This window comes from Odontomachus brunneus, unplaced genomic scaffold, assembly GCF_010583005.1.
Source record: "Odontomachus brunneus isolate Ranch 3 - 2012 unplaced genomic scaffold, Obru_v1 Obru_scaffold_011, whole genome shotgun sequence".
NCBI lineage: Eukaryota > Metazoa > Arthropoda > Insecta > Hymenoptera > Formicidae > Odontomachus > Odontomachus brunneus.
This window is the reverse complement of record NW_022639461.1, coordinates 661275-680380: the sequence shown is the minus strand read 5'-3', so window position 1 is coordinate 680380 and position 19106 is coordinate 661275. Positions and strand designations below refer to the sequence as shown.

General features: G+C 43.4%; 1 protein-coding gene across 7 annotated transcripts in view; it reads left to right on the top strand.

Moving 5' to 3' along the window:
* The window catches only part of LOC116840737, a 371839-nt gene that overhangs the window by 296784 nt on the left and 55949 nt on the right, over nucleotides 1-19106 (top strand). For all 7 annotated transcript variants that reach the window (XM_032807852.1, XM_032807851.1, XM_032807856.1 and 4 more), the window contains 2 exons: nucleotides 17486-17553; nucleotides 17782-18042. In XM_032807852.1, coding sequence (XP_032663743.1) covers nucleotides 17486-17553; nucleotides 17782-18042 — 329 coding nt within the window. The remainder of the gene's footprint in view (nucleotides 1-17485; nucleotides 17554-17781; nucleotides 18043-19106) is intronic.

Below are 19106 nucleotides of genomic sequence, written 5' to 3'. Positions count from 1 at the left end.
TATATATATATATATATATATATATATATATATATATATATATATATATATATATTTATACATGATATAAGTTTCTTTTCAAATAAATTCTTTTCATCTTATTGTCAGTAGCACAGGAAAATAGATGCTTGTGAAATCAATCTCGCCAAAGAACATAATAAATTTCATTGGATAGTAGATTTTTTAATAGTACATTTAAATTTCTAAAATACAAATAACACAGGTGAAATTAAAGAATAAATTACTGCAAAATATTAATCGGTTTGAAATCCTCCGATAATTATTCCAAGGTTATAAAATTCAATAATTATTTTACTGTAAAATCTTCTGCGTGTATTTGAAGAGAAAATTATTCAATTATATATGCACACACTATATGTGTGTAAAATTTGTTAATTATGTGACGAACTTTTTTTGTAGAATTGTGAGTGTTTGTCAACGGTAAATTTCGTTATATTTTGTCGACGATATTCGAGTTAAAAATGAGAAATTCAACATATCTAAATGTACACAGTATTTTTGAAGAGGTCAACGTTAGTTTTCATCGTGTTCACACATGTATTTGACATGTATTTGACATGTATAGCTATATGTATTTGAAGATTCTGATTGCCAAAATTAATTGCGTTATCAGGAGGATTAAATACTGCTATTTCAGTGTAGCTGGTGACGTATGAATAAATGACGAATGCCGCTCGCAATACACTGGCGAATGATTTTAGTTACGCTAGTCATTTTTGCGACACAACGTGGTAATGTTGCACGGCACAAAATGAAATTGAGCAAGAGGGAAACGAACCGACTTTCCGACGGAAGTAAAAAGGAGCTAATTCCGTAAAACGGACAACAATTTCGCCGTTCTGTGTCCGCTGGAGCTCTTACATCCCGTTTACGTCAGTTCGCTGGTAGAATTTTTCTTTTTTACGACGAACACACACACAACAGAACAGAGTGGCAGGATGAGGTGGCAGGAAGGGTGGCTTGCGCGGGACTCCCGATTTTCCATCTACGGCTTATCAGACGCTACAAGGTTTCCCTTTTCGTCTGCCGGTGGAATTCTTTAGTCGGGCGGAAACGTCAAGCGTAAATTCAAAAGCATCGAAATTAATTCCGAGCCGCACAATTGTGGCGGCGTTCACGCGTCTTGAATATTTAGTGTCGAAAGGTATTCCCGCCTTTTATCAAGGCTTTCGCATCCCTCAATGTCAATCCCGCGACGTCATGCTAGGCAAATGAGACAGAAAAGGGAATATCCGATTTTCTCGCGGGGCGGTTATCGCGTGGTACGAGTGTCTCTTCTTGTTCTCTCACTCGTTCCTTTCTCCGTTTCTTTATGTATGCCTCCTTCACAAATGGTTGAAAGTTGATCAAACGATATTTTGTTCGCTGCCTTATATTTACTATCTGAAGAAATATAACTCCTGGTCAACTTTACGAAACTGGCGTTCAGATCAGATAAATCTCTAAAGGAAGCTGGAAAGCTGCTCAGGATTTGCTCGCTGTTCCATTATATAGTACTGAGACTTACAAGATATATAAATTGACGTTTGCTCGTTTATAAAATGGCATTCTCATCTCTGTACGCGAAATATCAAATCTTTATACGCATTTAAAAATGTACTTTATGTTTTTTTTCGCAGGAGGACTGCTAAGTTATGAATTTTTGTTTTTTTCTATAATTTTCTAATGTATTATATTAATTTTTCTATTTTACATTTTCGTTAACGCACCCCAGCTACGCTTGACTAAAATCTTTCTACACTGAGAGAAAAAGTCTTTAAGAAATAAAAAATATCTATTCCATGGGAATACTAATAACATATTTACTTATATTGCTTTTTTCAAATAAGAAAATATACATTTTCTTAAAACTTTAGCTTTTCATGAAAGTAATCGTTTTTAAATAAAAGCTGCTTTTTAAATAAAAGATGTAAGTAAAAATACATTAGATTTGAATAAATGTTATTAGTACCCACTAAATATTGTTTTTCAGACACAGAATAAATTTATCTATCTCTTTCTGATGCTTGACGTTTCTTTCACATAACGTGGACATTTGGCCGAACCTGCCGCGTTTATACGATCGGGAGATCTCGGAGGCGATCGCGCCGATTTCGCGCCATTACGATCGATATACACATAATCGACGTTGCCGATTGTGTCTATTTTCCGCGATAATCATCAGCGACTGCTTGGAAACGCGAAACACCTGGCAGTTGAAAGGTGTTTTCGTCCCTTTCGTAGACGTTATATCTCTCAGTGTCCATTTTGCCGAGTCTTTCTCTCTTTCGTCTGTGCAAGAAAGGACAGCAATACGAGGAGAACGCACCGAGCTTCGGACATTTCAATGCAAAAGCATCTCGCCGCGAGCATCCTCGCTGCTTATTTTCCCGCTGCTTTCGAACCTTCTCCATTAGTCTCGAACGTTTCTTCGTTCTTCGCCGTGTGCCGGCGCGCGTTCTCTTTTTCCCGCGGCGAATAGCCAGCCCCTTCCTCCTCGTCCTTCTTCGCGAACGGTCCGTGAAAACCTTACGTTTTCTCCACACTCCTGAATAGATCTTCCCGGTACTTCCGGTCCAACGTTCCCGTCTGCTTGTTGCGCCCGGTAAACGAATTACGATGAGCGTGACGTAGCTAGCGTATGAATTCAACAATCAAGTCACCACTACCGTCGCGGTCTTCCACTATGTCGACAAAACGCTAATCACGCTCGTAGAGTGCTATACTCTATTATTCGGTATCTTTCGGCATTCTAAAAAAACTTAGTTTTCTTGCCAGCAACATATGTTGTTCACAGTCTTAATTTAGACCGACAAAGAAGAACTTCACGACGAAAATTGCAAATAATAGATGCCATTATAAGAAAGTTTTCACTGATAAAATGATTGAAATCGAGCGTATGGCAAATGACGTTGAATTAGCCTATAAATAAGAGCCGGCAGGAGGACTGTGGAAATCTTTTGCGGAGACTCCGGAACTATTAACTAGGATACATATTTTATGTAGCCTTCTCACTTTACTCTGCTAATGAACAATTAAACTCGCGGCAATCAGGGCAAGATATCCACGTTGCTGCATGTTTATATTTTAGTTATTACGAAATATACAGTTAACAGGATCATGGCGGACATTAATGCATAGGCTGATTAATGAAGGCTGTCTTTGTACCATGTTTGTACAGTTAGTCATGACGATAAGTTGTCTGAGCGGTTGTAACTTCGAAATTCTGAAATATGGGCATCTAGCTCCCATCTGCTCGGACATTTTCACTATTCATACCGATACATCGTTTCTTCTCCTTTAATTTGGTCATCATGTCGGCTTAAGTTCATGGGAAACGTAAGAAACGCGAAAGACAGACCTCCTGATAAAAGCCGCGGATCCAAGAAATCATAAAAGTCGTTGGGATTTATACCGGAGACAATGTTTTTCCCGAGCCCTCCTTGCGCGTCTCTATCGTTTTTACCGCGACGCTTACATCGATGTCGATCCAACGACATCTCAAATACCACCGCCAAAGCTTCTTAGGGGAAGCCCAACCAGCGAGACACCTCGGGATCGTCATCTTGTTCTTGCCGTACACGCTTTCAGCACGCGTTTCCAGACGTCTCGGAGAGAGGAAACGGAGACAGGGCGTATATACTCTTTGTAACAGTAGGGAAGGCTTGGTGCGTTCGATAATTAGAGTCTAATAATTAGATTCGATCGTATTGAGACAGTTTATATATCGACTCTGACGAGATGTCTCCACGCACGCACGAAGGAAATAAGTTATACTCCGGTAAGAAGATCCGGCACTCCTCGTGCGGGATATATCCCGGCTTGCCTTCAAAGAGTCTTTTTGCGACGATATTTTCCACGATGGGGCTCGCGTTACAAGCCGTGTGATGATGATCTTAAATTTCCGCTCTCCTCTTCGCATCTGGAGACATCATCCCCGGAGGAAGCGTGGTATTCTATTCCCCTCATAGGCTAACCGTCTCTCACGACGTTTACACCGGCCTGGCTCATAGGACGGCGTACCGTGAATCTTGCGGCGGTACAACGAGTAAAGCTCCTTAGGGATGTCTCTCAGGATGCCGCGAGGCACTTGCGCTTCCCTGCTGCATGCGCATCCTCTCTCCGTTGGTCGAATTCGAGTAAATAATATATCAATGAACGCGCTAGCGCACCATACACCACCACGTAACCGTCCGTGTAACTTTCCCCGAGCTTTTCTTGCCGTATCGATATCTTATTTTCTCCATGATACCTCCGATAGCCCTAATAATACCTACTCAACGATCGGGATATGAGTCCCGAAAGATTTCTTCTCGCAAGATTTTCGCGAGCAATACAAGAATAATTCCTGCGAAGGTTCCTGAGAAGACGTCCTTAGAGCGAGAGCGACCTTAAATTACAAATTATCCTCTCTTTTCCTTTTTTTTCTTCTTTTTTTTAGAGTACATGTGCCGTTCGTATTAAACACCGAAGTCCGATGGGGAATTTCAAATAACGGGATCGAAAGGTAGTCAAATATCTGGCGGAGAGTGAAAAAACACACCGACGACTGAATTGGTGAATCGATTCTTCGAATAAAAAAGAACGAAATAGAAAAAAACAAGGGAAAAGAACGAAAGAAACGTTTCCATTCGCTAATGCCCGACATCGTTACTCCATCGCGCGCTTCTTCCAAGCGGAACTTTTTAGCAATTTGTGCGCGTGTAGGCATAAGGTCCGTAATGAGTTGCGCGCCGGGGAGAGGGCGAAAGAGAGAGAAGAGAGGATATAATAAAACTCGCGGCGAAATTAGTCCTCGAACGGGCGGCGAGCCGGCGGCGGAAGCTTTTTAATTATGATCCCATCGGGAGCGCGGCTCGACCTCGTTAATAGATTCTTTTTTCCCCGCTTGCGAACTTTATAACGCCCGGTAACAACTCGCGCCGAAGGAGAATCCGCGTTTTCGGATTTGCATAGAGCACCGCCGCGTAAACCGCGACACCCGGAATTATCCGCGTAATGTTCGCACCGCGCGATTTCTCTCTCCCACTTTTCTTTCTGTTATCTCTCTCTCGCTCTCTCTTTACGAAAACGCGCCGCACATTTAATCGTCACGGCCTTTTCCCGCTCTCATTATCGTTCCGCGAATCCTCCACTTCCCTCTCCATATGTTTATTGCTGCACACGTTGCACGTCGTGTATCTCGAGAATGTCTCGTCGAAAAATCTTGCCGAGCGCGTTACAGCGTATTACGGTATTATGCGGACTCGGGTCTGTTGTTTATATCCGTGTCTCGTGTTTCGTAATTGGGCTCGTATTACTTCTAGAATTAACGGTGCACTTTTGTTGCGCGCAAAGCTTGTTGCTTCGGGTTAATAAATCTCTCGATTCTCCACCTGCCGCGCCCCATACAGCGCTATCCCCTTGCCATCCTCCATCAACCCCCGTCTCGCCCGTCTCGTGCGGAAACGTCGGATCGACCGTATTGCATATTTGCGTGTTCGCCACACAAAACTATGTGAATTATTTCGATTCCGCGTACGCTGTGCCTTTGTAACGTGATAGGTTTACACCGATGCCTGCGGCCGAATCCTCGGATTTCCAGCCCGCTCTCTTTCATTCTCGCGCTCGTCTCCCCTTCCTCTCCCGCCGTCATATCCACCCTCCGGCACGCATGCCGTGCGTTCGCTTTTGTTCCCACACGGCAAAGTATTCCGAAGAAGTGCGGCGCTCGCGAATTATAAGCCGCCGCTGCGACGTGACTGTTGCGATACTCAAAAAAGTGACTCTGCAGTCATAACAAAAATTACTTAGACACGAGAAATTAGCCAAGGTGAACAAATAAAGTAGCAAACACTGCGATATCGCTTATATTTCGAGTTTAATCAATATACACTGACATAACTCCTGTCTAAATTATTTCTGAAATTTGGCAAAATCTCTATCCAGATTAAAGCCTGAGAAGCTTTAATATCACTTTTTATAAAAATTGATTGTGGTGAGAAAACTAAAAAGTAGACTAGCAACGAGTGACAAACAAAAATATAATCCTCATGAAATGCAAATATTGCATTTCAAAAATATAATCCTCTGCTTGCAAATATTGCTAAAATACTACTGCTGTAAACTCAACGTGTCACATATAATTTTCTAGCAGGTATAAGAAAACAATGAGACTTTTTTTTTTAGTGAATAAAAAAATATCGAGGACGACGTGTCCGACGCGGTCGAAGAAATATAAATAAGACGAGTCACGAATAAACGAGAGGGAGAACAGTGTTTTGCAGAAATTACGTGACACGAATCGGCTGATTATTTTTTTACAGTTAGCTTCGCGTCGGAACGTGAAGAGCAACTGGAAACTATCTCTCGTTAGAGAAACGAGAAACATATATATATATATATATATATATATATATATATATATATATATGTATGTATGTTACGTCATTCGTCTTTTGTACTGAGTTTCGATGAGTCATCTCCTAATTAACTTTCGACGTCCGCCCCGAGACATGATGGTGTTCCGCGTTGCAACTTAGAACGAAACAGCGGCGAAATTGAATACTTTGACATTCGAGCGAATATTTCTTCACCTCACCCGGTTTGTTGCGAACTATGAATAGCGTTTCTTTTCACATATCCAGTGACGGCAGGCCGACTCGGTATCTTGAAACGTCATCATCTGGAAACGAGTGAAACCAGCTCCCGCGTGAGAGAAATGACAATCGACGGCGCCGCGGAAATAGCGTGCTATCTATTTTATTCACCACGACTCGCCATTCTTCGCAATCAATCAACGATCCGGCGACGTTTATGGGTTAATGTTCGCACCGTGCCAGATGCGGAGAGAGAACGGTCTCGTGCGATTTTAATAAATCTAAAATATCGCGACGCCAACCGCCGCATCGGATTTGGAATCACGGCCAACGCGCGACGGAGTGCCCCGCAAGAGAGTAACTTTGAGTAAATTTTTTACTGCATCGACGTAACATAAAATTTACGTCACTGTATGATGTAAACAATTACCTGATAAATTAAAGTAATTGTTTCCATCATTTCGATTTCCTCGCCTAGTGATAATCGTGAAAGTCCGTTCGAGTCCTAGCAGCAGCGACTACCATGCAAGCAGTGGCCTGCAATCGTTCTACCATTCGCTTCTGACTTCGGAAAAAATGTGTTGAAACCGTTTCGCAAACGAGTGTACACACCTACCTACCTACCGGTGCGACGAAAGGAATTCCATCGATTGATCAATGGCACTCGAAATCGCGCAGACAGCGGCGAGCTACGCGCCAAAGTACAGAGCGCACTCGCGCATTCGGGGTTGCACATGCGGCGAGCAGCATCGAGTCGCGCGTGAATTATTTCAGTTTCGCGCACGACGCGGCTTTGTAACGTAATAGGTTTTCGACGTTACAACCGCGTCCGCGGCTGAGATATCGGGTTTCCAAATTGTGCCCACACGGCTACCGTGATACTCACCTGCCTCTCTGCCTCCCCCCCCTCTCTCTCTCTCTCTCTCTCTCTCTCTCTGTCTCTCGCCCTGACATTCTCTCCCTCTCGCAGCCCTTCTCGTTATCCCCGTCTATGTGTTTTTTTTTCTGGCCGTTCTATTTTATCCGGAGCGTAGTCGTCGCGTACATCCCACGCGCGCGCGCGTGCACACACACCGGCGGAACGCGACCGCCGCGCGTAGCTCGCTCGACATTCGATTCGTGCCCGACACTCATGATTTAGTGAGATCTTGCCGGGCGAGGTCGCGCGGCGTTTGGTCAACGTCGACCCAGTCTACGTGTCGCCGGTATTTTCGTATGCACCGAATGCCACGCGTGTCCGACATGTAGTCGTGTTTACCTTGCCGTTGATCTCGACGCGACGGCGGGGGAGAGACAGCGGGATAGAGAGAAACTGCCGGCGCGGCTGGAATGGCTTTTTAATCCTGACGGCTTTGGCGCGCACGGAGCCACTTAGGGCCGGATCTATCTGCGTTCTAGCCGCGAGAGTCGCCGATAATCGCAGTAACCTAAATTGTTTGCCGACGCGTATGTTATAATCGGTTATTGTAGTAACCTGCGAGAGAGCAGGGAATCAGTTAAACCGGCACCGCAGGAATTAATCGACGTTGATTGTATCGGCGGTTAACGCTCGCGTGTTAAGCCCACTTTAGGCAAGCTATAATTCGCGACAGAACTCAAGCGGGGGGAATTCGATTTGTGAGAAAACGCTGAAGGATTCGGAATTATGTATGTCTGAGTGTTTGCTCTGGGCAAATGGGAAATCGTGCTGGATACGAAACGAATTATAGATTGTCTAAAGTTGGCTTTGTACTTCATAATACGCGAGCAGTTTCAAAAATATCCACTCACCTAATGGACTGTGACCGATGCTCTTACAAAACAGCAGAACAAAATGTAGGTCGCAAACTATCGCCCGAGTTTTTTTATCTCTGAATTTGTACAGCTTTCCTATGGAGAATCGCGATAAATTTACATCGACGTTTGGCGTGCGCGAATGGAGACCCGCGTTGTCCCGTTAACACTGTCTCGTTTAATTCTCCCAAAAATATTCGTACCTAAATTATATTACAAGCGGATGAGGATGTCGGCCGACCAAACGTTCTTTATGTTCGGTGGCTTTTATTCGCGCGGCGAATACGAGCCTACGTACGAAATTTATGTTTCAACGAGAAAAAAATGGATAGAGAGAGAGAGAGAGGGGGGAGGGAGAGAGAAAGGAGAGAGCGAAAGAAAGGAAACACGCGGAAGCATTATACGCGAGTTCGTCCAGCCGCGTTTAATAAATGGCGTTCGCGTTCGCGCAGAAATGTATTGCTCGCGTAATCGTTTCTACCTGTTTTAAAAAGTTATAGTTCCTTCCTGCGTCAAAAAATTGTGACTCACGGACTCGGCAGAAACGACCGTAGTGCACAATTGCATAATTTACGGCGGAAACAAGAAAGCGGGAAACTCGTTTTTTAATCTCGTCTGGACAGGGATGAATTTAGCAAACACGACGTAGAATAATAATACACAAGGCTGGAAAGAGAGTTTGCGTTTTCGCGCGTTCTTAACGCGTTTCGAATTTGGTTTTAACATTGACACGCGAACCGCACACGTATGACTCTATGTTTTTCTCATCCCTTTCTTTTTGACCAAATACCAGTATTGTTATGGTTACTGGTTCAGCTCCTCCTTGTTTCTTTCGTCGGTTTTAGCTTATTTTGCGAAACGTTGCAAAATGCACCACGCACCTCCACAGTGCGAGACAACGCACTGCGACTTGCATTTTTTACCGCACTCGCGGTGTGCTTAATTTTAACCGAGTTTGTGGCATGCATATTTAAACATTTTTGCATCACCGTGGGCCATAAACTAATGTTTTATCAGCCAGCTTACCGTGTTGAATCAACTATCCTGAAATGTTATCAACCGTGTTGCTACGTTGAAGCGACGCTAAAATTCCGTGATTCACGTTCACGCGTGCTCGACTTACGCGCGGATCGCACGCGGAACCTCCGATCAGACATTATTGCGAGATATCTGAATGAATTCTTGTTTCTACGGAAAAACGCTTCCGAAAGCGTTTCTCGCCGTCGCGCAACGATGTTGAGTCCTCCTCATCGTGTGTGCGTCTTTTATCGACATGAGCCGCTCCTCGTAGATGTCAGAACTTTCCGTCGTAACGTTGTAAGTCGTCGCGAAAAAGTTGCCACAGTGAAAGAGAGGAAAAGAGAGAATCCGCCATCCGAGTGGCGGATTCGCCATTTCGTTAGTTGATTATTTTCTCGCAAGAGTTTGTCTTCCAACGTAAGGAAGACGATGATGAAGAAGAAGAAACATCATTTACTATGGGATACTTCCCTTCCAATGTTTAAGAAGCATACAATAGCAGTGTTAACTAACCAATGATTGTAATTATGAACGAATAGGAGACTGTTAAAATAAAGAAATAATGTCAATTTATATAGAATTAAAGAGAGATAGTAAAAATGTATTTGAATTCTGAATAGTTTATAGCAAATCGAAAAGGTGATGAAAATAAAAATTAGAATGGAAACAGAACTAGGAAATAGAGAGAGATAACTCTACGAATTTTTCAATCACAATATTCGTTCTGCAAACCACAACAGAAATTCTGCAAACCACAACAGAAAGACAGCAATAAACTTTTAATTGAGGCAACTATTCATACGAGTATATATTGATTGAACATTGTATATTATAACGAACTATGGTTGTGTGAGAACTATACAGATGGGCACGTAAAAACTTTTAATGCCATATCTATTTCACTTGAAATCACATGAATTTTTTTTCTAACTATAGAATATATGGATATGGCAACCATAGTAGTTTTCTCCGTGCGACATTCCGTTGGTTGTGCTTGCGTTTCTCTTCGCGTCTTTGCCCGCGTTTCGACAACACGTTCTTATCACTGTCTATTTACGCGGTCGCTTAATCTTAACGAACATAGGACGCCTCGTTTTCGCGACGTTTCCTGGTGGGTTTTCTTCGACAGCATTTATTCCGCCGCGATGCGCAACCTCGTGTTATCATCGCAGGTAGTCCGCCACGGTATGCTCGATGCGTGACGCTGCGGGCTATGTTCTCGCTTAAAATTTAATTCGAGCTCAAAGCCTTGGCTTTATGTCAGTTCGGCGGCCGTGATTGGTTGGCACCTAAGTTTAAGCTCACAGGCTTTAGTTCAAGCCCGAACAACGAGTGTGTAAGCGCGCGCGCGGGCGCTCGCTCTCTCTCTCTCTCTCTCTCTCTCTCTCTCTCTCTCTCTGTCTCTTTCGCTCGAGCGTGTTGATAGGTGTTTAAACGGTGTGCGGCGCCGTGTCTAGCGAACCGGGTCACCCCGCCGTCGATGTTCGTAATCCGCCTTCCACAATAAATTTGCGTACACCCGCGCGATTGTTCAAAACAATGTTGTTTTCGCGTTGAACGTGCTCGTTGGAGCTGACAGAAATACGAGCGCATTTGCGAAAGATTTGTTAAAGCGTTGCGTCACGTTACGTTTAGTACACGCTAACGTTTATTAATGTTAAATTGTGAGCGTCGGTTTACACTTTGTATTTACGTGCCGAAAAAAGAGAGAGGAGGATAGCAGAGAGAGAAAGAGAGAGAGAGAGGGAAAGAGAGAGAGAGAGAGGGAAGGAGAAAGGAAGGAAGAGCACGATATCAAATCGACAAATTGTTCGACACGCGGAGGCGTTAGACAAACAAATATCGGACTTGATATTATTTGGAAAAGTGCGGGCGCGCGAGCGCGATCGTAAATTAACGAATTATCTTCCAGCGATTGAATCTGCATAGACGGGATATGAAGTTTAATTATAACGCACGTAAATACAATCAAATTATGTTTACGGTAACCAGATTTAATGTTGTTCATCGAACCATAGTCATCGCGGAAGCGTATCGCCGATTGCGACGATGGAAACTAGCGGCGCAAGGACGAGAGATAATATAACCGGCGGATAATGTATTGCGTGAAAATTACATGGTGCCCGGTTAACACAGGTGTAACCCGTTTAAAAGATCTCATTGCAGATACCGCGAGGCGATAATGTATGAACAGATTGCTTTTGTTTCGCACGCAGTTCATTTTCGCCGCGCTCTCGCTCTCTCCGTTTCTCTAAACTCTCAGCCGCGAAGAATCTCTTCAGTTTATGCACTGCGGCATCGACCGTATATACCACCACAAGAGAAATATATCTCCTCCACCACAAGAGAATTCTCGTATTGTCTTCGTGTTACTAACTTCACCCTGCTTTAGAAGCCGCGACGTATCGGACATGCACGGTAAAATCAAATTACGTAATGAGCCAATCTACTCGCGTAGAATTTTACGATCGATCCTGTCGAGCCATTAATAGATACCGGACTTTCGATATCGTCCTCGCACTGACAGCTACTAACTCAATGCTGGATTACAGTCGGACGATAACTCGGACGCAACACCAAGAGTGAATGTCTCGTGTAATGGTCGACGTGTAATATCGGTTCCGAAATCACGTGCTCGTCATTTCGAGAAAGTTACGAATTATACGAAAATTTACACATTGAATCCTTCCAACAAAGTACGCACGTAAAGCAATGTCTACAATCAGAACTTAAGCTATAAAATTTTTAGGCTGTAATTCTAAGCAAATTTACGAATAAATCGTAAAATCGTAGCTTACGAAGCATTCGGAAGAAGCGGAATTACAGTTTTACCGCAGTCCTGTACCAGTATCTGTACCGCTCATCTTTACATGTCTATAATTACGATTAGTGACTTTTGAGTTGAGTCCACTTAATGCTGGAAAAAAGTTCCACACATCGTATAAATCAATAAAAATCTACTTTTAAGCACTCTAACGGATTTGTAATTTCATGTGCATTTTAATCTATTAGCCGATTTACGAGAAATTGTAGATATTTACGAGTGATCGGATAACATAACGTATGTATAAAACTGCAGATTTACTCTTAAGTTATTACGTTTAAAATTCCAGTATTAAGAAATTGTATTTTTTGTAATTAAGTCTTAAGAAATTGACTAATCAAAATTAGGTTTTGTCACTAAATTGAGCGATATCAGTACACCTTAAATCCGACATTTCAAATTGTTCAGTTAAAACCTTTAATTTTTATAATGTATAAATTAAAGATTATAGAGAATACATTTCATTTTTTATTATATAAGAGTAAATCACAATTAAATTTCTATTAGTTCGTTCCATTTGCTTCTTTGTTATATATTTCGACCAAACGATTAAAAAAAAACGATTAAAAAAACGATTAAAAAACGTAATACAGTTCTATTTATTATATATTGAGATAAAAAAAGTTATTGACTGTGATAGCGTTTACTTCGGTCAAATAAATCACGCTTAATTTCGCAGTAAAAAATTGTTATTAAATATTATATACCGCACTACGGAAGTAGGAAAATGTCAAGTGTGAAAAAATACATACAATTATTCGTGTTGAATGTAATTAATTTAATTATATAATAATTGACATAATTGTATAAAGAATAAAACAATTTTACTCCAAAGGACAGGAATGAGTTGTGGAAGAGTTAGGATTTGATTTAAAGCCGCTCTCGAAATTCCGCAACGTTGAACACCCGATTTCGGGAATCGGCGATTAGTTTTAAATGGTGCGCGAACAGATTCCTCTAATCAGAGGGCTCGTTTCCGATTCGGCTTTCCATCTCTCGCGGACAAACTGCGGATAATGATCTCAACGGCGCGGTCAGAAAGTTGACCGCGCTCGACAGGAATGCGCGATAATTTATGAAAACGTCACTTTCGGCCTCTCGGTCCACTCGCGTACACGTCTCTCTATATCTCACTCTGTCTCCCTCTCTCCCTTTCTCGTGGGCGTCGTTAGAGCGAACCGCGGAGTACCGTACACGTATTTACGCACTAGAGAAATCAATAAACCATGTCCCGGGAAACGTGGGTTTAGGCGAGCGAGACGGTGTCAGACGCCACCGGCGAGAGGGCGCGGAAGGGTAAAACGGTAGGGTAGCGCACCCTTTGCACGCTATCCAGCTATTAGACAATGCAAACAGTATCGTTGCTCCGCGATCGGCAATTTGAATCTCGATACCGTGCCTTCTACGAGACGCTTTCGCCATTATTTTTACCGTCGCCATTCTTTTGCATTTGCACACAAAAAAGATCATTCTTGTTTGCAAATATCTTTGTTGTTGACATTTTAATCTTTAGATAAGAGCACAGCGTTAAACAATGATATGCAAGAATATATTTTATATGATTTTCAACGAAGAAAAATCTGTGTTCTTATTATTCCAAAATAATTTTCACCAATGAAAAACACAAAATATTGAATTGAGAATATAATGTTTGTAAATGTTGGAAGAAGATATTATTACTATTAAAATAATTATATAATATTTCTTATGAGACTATTATAATATTCTAATAAAAATTATAATAATATTCTAATAAAAATTATAGCATTACGGAAATTCAAGACTTCAAAATACTTCTAACAAAATTATATATCATTGTTTATATATGAAACAATGATTCTTAATTTAATTAGTTTTGAATAGATAGGAGGAACTTATAAGGGGAAGAACCTATAAGGTTAACACACACATTTAAAAACATACTCTCAATTCAATACTTTGTGCTTTCTATTAATGAAAATTATTTTTCAACAATAATACAGGTTTTTCTTTGCTGCGTAAGTTCACCTTGTATTTCTGTCCCTGCGAGAGTGAAACGAGTCGACTGTACGCGTAACATCAGTAGCTCTCAATAATCCGTTATAAACTGGTCCGCGCGGATTACAACGTACGGTGCGTTACAGTGCGTTCGCGCAGATTACAAGATTACAAATTTATATCACGAGATAGTCGTCACCGCGGACGCAAGGTAGCGATCGGATTAAGACACGACCGGGCGAAATGCGATTCCAGCAGCGGATTATTACGCGTTGGACGTTTATGCAAAAAAGTAAAATCGTGCGCGCGCGAGCGTGAAGGACGGTCAACGTTGTAAATTGATATATCGAAATACTCGTCACGCGACGCGAGGTAACGACAGCGAATCGAGCGGATTATCGAGCTTCCACCGAAACTCTCTTATCCGCGGGTCACGTAACGCACGTGCGCACCAGTTACGTAACGTGGGATCGATGTCGCGTTTAAAATCGCCCCCGTCGTCGCCATTTATTCCCCGGGAATAGTTTTTCCTTGCGCGCAAAATACGCGTTCCTACTTTTGCTCGTTATTAATAACTCACGCGTAATGAAGAGGCCATGATAGCTTCATATATAGGCATATTCGGCGAGGGACGGTGCAGGAATGACAGGAAGAACGAGAAACGATCTCATTCTGTTCGGCCCGATCTCGTCTCGTCTCGCGTTATTAGTGCGAGCTTCATCGAGCGACGAAGCGTCAGAATTGTCGAGGGTCGACGAAGGGTGACTTTAAGGGCGGCTCTCTCGTTAAAATGCGAATACTCGACTTAACGTAAAGGTTAAGTAAATACTTCCGGCGAAGAACGAGCGGCGTGACCGATCGAGCAAAGAACTCCAAAAAATTTACGGCGAACGCATGATGTATGCCAACATATCGTTGATACGCGTCTAACGCTTCAGTTTATTTTAAGAGTTTATTCATTTGTTGCAATTCTTTGGTATTTAGCGGTAAATGTTTGATGATTAAATTGCTTGCTGCAATTAAGCGGGTTACACTGAGCGAACAATTTTAATTGCATAATTTAATTATGCGCTCAGAAAAGCGCCTAATTATTACGACCAGTTAAAAATACTAGCCGAAAGAGATTTAAAATAATATGATTTTAAAGGAATATTTAAAAAGCGAGAGCAAATGTACCTCGTTGTACGTGGGATTGTGACGAGATCGTCAGTCGCGGCGCCAGTTAGCCAGCCAGCGACTCATCAAAGAGAAACTCGCGTGCAGGTGAAAACACATGATTTCAGTGCGTTCGAGTATTTGGAAAGAAAGCACCGAGCGTATTGTGTCTCGCGTACTTGAAACGAGATAGAAGCGAAATTCATAATTACGGGAAGCGGATGGTTGATCGCTCAGCGTCGTCCGGGCACGAGGAGAGCCCGCGAAAGTCGTTAAAAGGGTAGAAACGGCCGCACGGCAACTTAAAGCGAAACGGGCAGGACGATTTCTATCGACGAGAGCGTTCCGCTTCTCGAACAAAGCCCGTCCGCGTTTTCGGGTTGCTGTGCAATCCACCGGTCTCTCTCTCTCTCTCTCTCTCTCTCTCTCTCTCTCTCTCATCCTCTCTCCGCGTCGTGGATAGTCGAATGCGATCGTCGGGCCAACATCCGGCCGAAATCGTTTTCGGGGACGCGGAGTTCCGACCGCGCCCGCGTCGTCGACGTGCAAACAAACTTCGCAACTTTCGCAGATTGCAGATCACGCGACCGGGCGGCCTCGCGGGCGCGTTTACGCGAGATTGGATCGACAAAGCGACTTAACGTGTCCTTATACATCCGTAACTTCGACCGCGATCGATTTTTCCTCGTCGAAGCGGTTCCTCGTTGTGACCGAGCGGTCTCGTCAGAGAATACTGTACACCAAACTACATTCGAGATGAGACGCGCAGGCCTAGGAATGCGTCGGTGCGTGATGACACGCTCGCTAAGGGCATTTGTTCATGAACGAAAAGACAAACGCGAGGTGCAATAATGACGTCGATAGGATACGGAGGTGGAAAGACAGAGAGCGAGAGAGAGGAAGAGAGATGGGTGCAACGAGTAGTATCGCGTAGCTACTTAGAACTTTCGGAGCTTGTCTTGTGTCCCTACTAGTTGGCACCTTGCTTACTTAGCTCAGGTCTGCGCAACTTGCCTTCCTTCTCTCGCAGCTTCTGTTTCCCTCTGCCCTTCATACCTTCCGGACCTCCCTTTTCCATCCCTCGTTATCCCGTCCCGTCCTCTCCTTCTCCCCTGCCTCTCAGGCCCGTTTCCCCTCGGCCCCCTCAGCGGCTTAAGTCGAAGTTTACCTTTGTTCCCGGCTGTCAGTCCGATATAGTTTCCGGCTACTATCGCCGCTCCAACGCCGGTGCATCCGCTACTGTGCACACGGAAAACCCTCCGGTTGTAACGATATTAATCCGCTTTAACGGTGCATTTTGAAAAGGACGATAATCGGCGAAATCGCCGCGTTCGGCGGCGCTCGCGGTGCGAGGCAGCGCGACGGCGAAATTTGCGCCTCTGCCGTCGCCGCCGCCGCGCGCGACAGAAATTACTTCGGTATTTGGTTTGTAAATTTACGCCGGTATTCAAATAGGCGGCCCGCGATGGTTTATACCTTTTTTCAGAGTGCAAATCAACGTAAATACAGTCCGCGGTGAGGAAGAACAGCGGGGCGTAAGCACCGCCTCGCGCGATCCGCGTATTTCAAACCACCCGTTCGAACCTATTACCACGAGAAAAATGTGTCGCGCATTTTTTTCCCCGCTATTTGGCGAAATTGACTCTTTCGATGTGGAGCGATTTTACATTGTGGATTTCATTTAATGTACGCTGACGACAATTTTCAATGATAATTTTTTTGCCTGGTCAAGCAATATTTAATTGATATACGGTTTAGTATAGATTGTTCATGTGCGCGTGTACGTATGAAAAAAACCGAGTGAAATGAGTTTTTCAAACATTTTTTTCCATATTTGTCGAATACTGTCACCTGACGTAAAACGTAGCTTTTTCGCATACGATTCTAGGGGATCGGTTTAATAAATAGCAAATTGCGGACCTGGTAATACAGTGATACATACACGTATCGTAAATTTCATTTCTGTTAATTTCAATTTGTAAGTGGTGCGAATAGGTGAAGTTTACGAGACACCGGGAATAAAATATTTTGGACGTTCGCTCTCATAAAAACATGAAATCGAAAAATTGTGCACGCGCACATAACGTAATTCTTTAAACGAGATACATTCGAGTATGCGCAAATATTTATAACTGTGTTTCTCCCGTTTATGTTTCAGGAAGGATAAGTGCTACCGATGCATCGTGATGCACGCGCAACACACGAACGTGCTACAGTACAAAGAAAGTAAGTTGTGCGATTAATAATCAACGAGATTCCGAAATCAAAAGTGTCCGTGTTTTGAAAAATAAAAAAAAAAGAAAGAGAGATATCCATAATGACGTAGTTTTTAAAATTTGCAGTGAAACGCATTCTATTATCTCAACTTCGTATCGCATATATTTTATCACTGTACGCCGTTTATTTATATGACGATAAAATTCTCTAAAAACAAGCTTCACCGTTTGTTGCCAGCTTATTGCACGAGCGAGTCGCCGGAGCCGAGTCTGCTGTTCAAGTGCAGTCTGTTGACCAGCGACGCCACTCTGGTCTCCCTGTTTCGCATCGGTGCAGCGCCGCTGCCCTGTCCCATTAAGGGACCCTTGGAGTTCACCTACAGCCAGGGCGAGGGCGAGTGCAATTCGCCGCAGTCACGGGCGGAAGCGTGCACGCAGGAGTCGCGGCTGCTCCTGCGCTATCAAGCGTGCGCCAATGTTCATTCGTCTGAAAGCGTCGGTCAGTATTCCTCCCGACATTCTTCCTACTTGACCGCGTATCATCGTTCTCACATACACGCGAAACACACGAGAGAGCGTCGTCGGGGTCTTTCCTTACATTTTCGTGAATTTCTCGGGCGTCGCTCGGGACAATTGACACACACATGGCCGATATAAAACGATATCGTTGGCACGAACCATGGAACGACATTGCATTGTGCATTGATCATTCACACGGTGATTGCGTTACAACTGTTTACATACGCTCACAATTTGTCAAATGAATACCGAAACAATTATGAATTATGCAACGGGCATGGTTCAATCACCGCCTAGTGACGTTTCGCCATTGGCCCGAAATAATTAATTCGTATCGCTGCAATCTACAATTATAAAGCGCTCGCGTAGTATCTCGATATATTGACGCAAATTTACGAAGTTGCCGTAGTACGAGTATTCTACGCTACGATTCGCGACCACGTCATCATCAAATTGCTCGTGTTTATTCGCGAGAATTATTGAAAATCGCTAAAATTTCTCTTGTTTCTGACAACATTCGTTCACAAAATTGTGGACATGGTCCAATGAGTGACATTGGGGAGAATTCATATCTTGGCAGAAAGGCAAAAGCCAATCGCATTTGTAGAAAAGCAGAAACTACTCGACTACCACTTGACTATCAGCTGAAAACTGATTTCCCGATTATCGCGACGAATTAGCACGACCGAGTCACCGTTTGATGTGTGTGAAGCGAGCGATAAGACTGTCGCGCGTTGTCGATGTTGTCGCGTCGGCGAATATTCCGACGACCGGCGTAAAAAGGAATTATGACGTCGCGGCCCCGGCGCGGTGACGTTAACATCCGGTTTGACATTAATTAACACGACGCGCAAGGCCTGTAACGGTCAATAAAGCTCGCGGCTTCGGAATGAATGATTAATGGCCTTGTCAATTACCATTTGTTGCTGGGCTTGTCCAAACGATTTTGCGCAATTATCATCGGCCCGTGCCCGATCGTCTATCTCGATACGCGCGGATAAATGAATACACTGCGCCGCACTGCACGTCTCTGCCCCCCCCCCC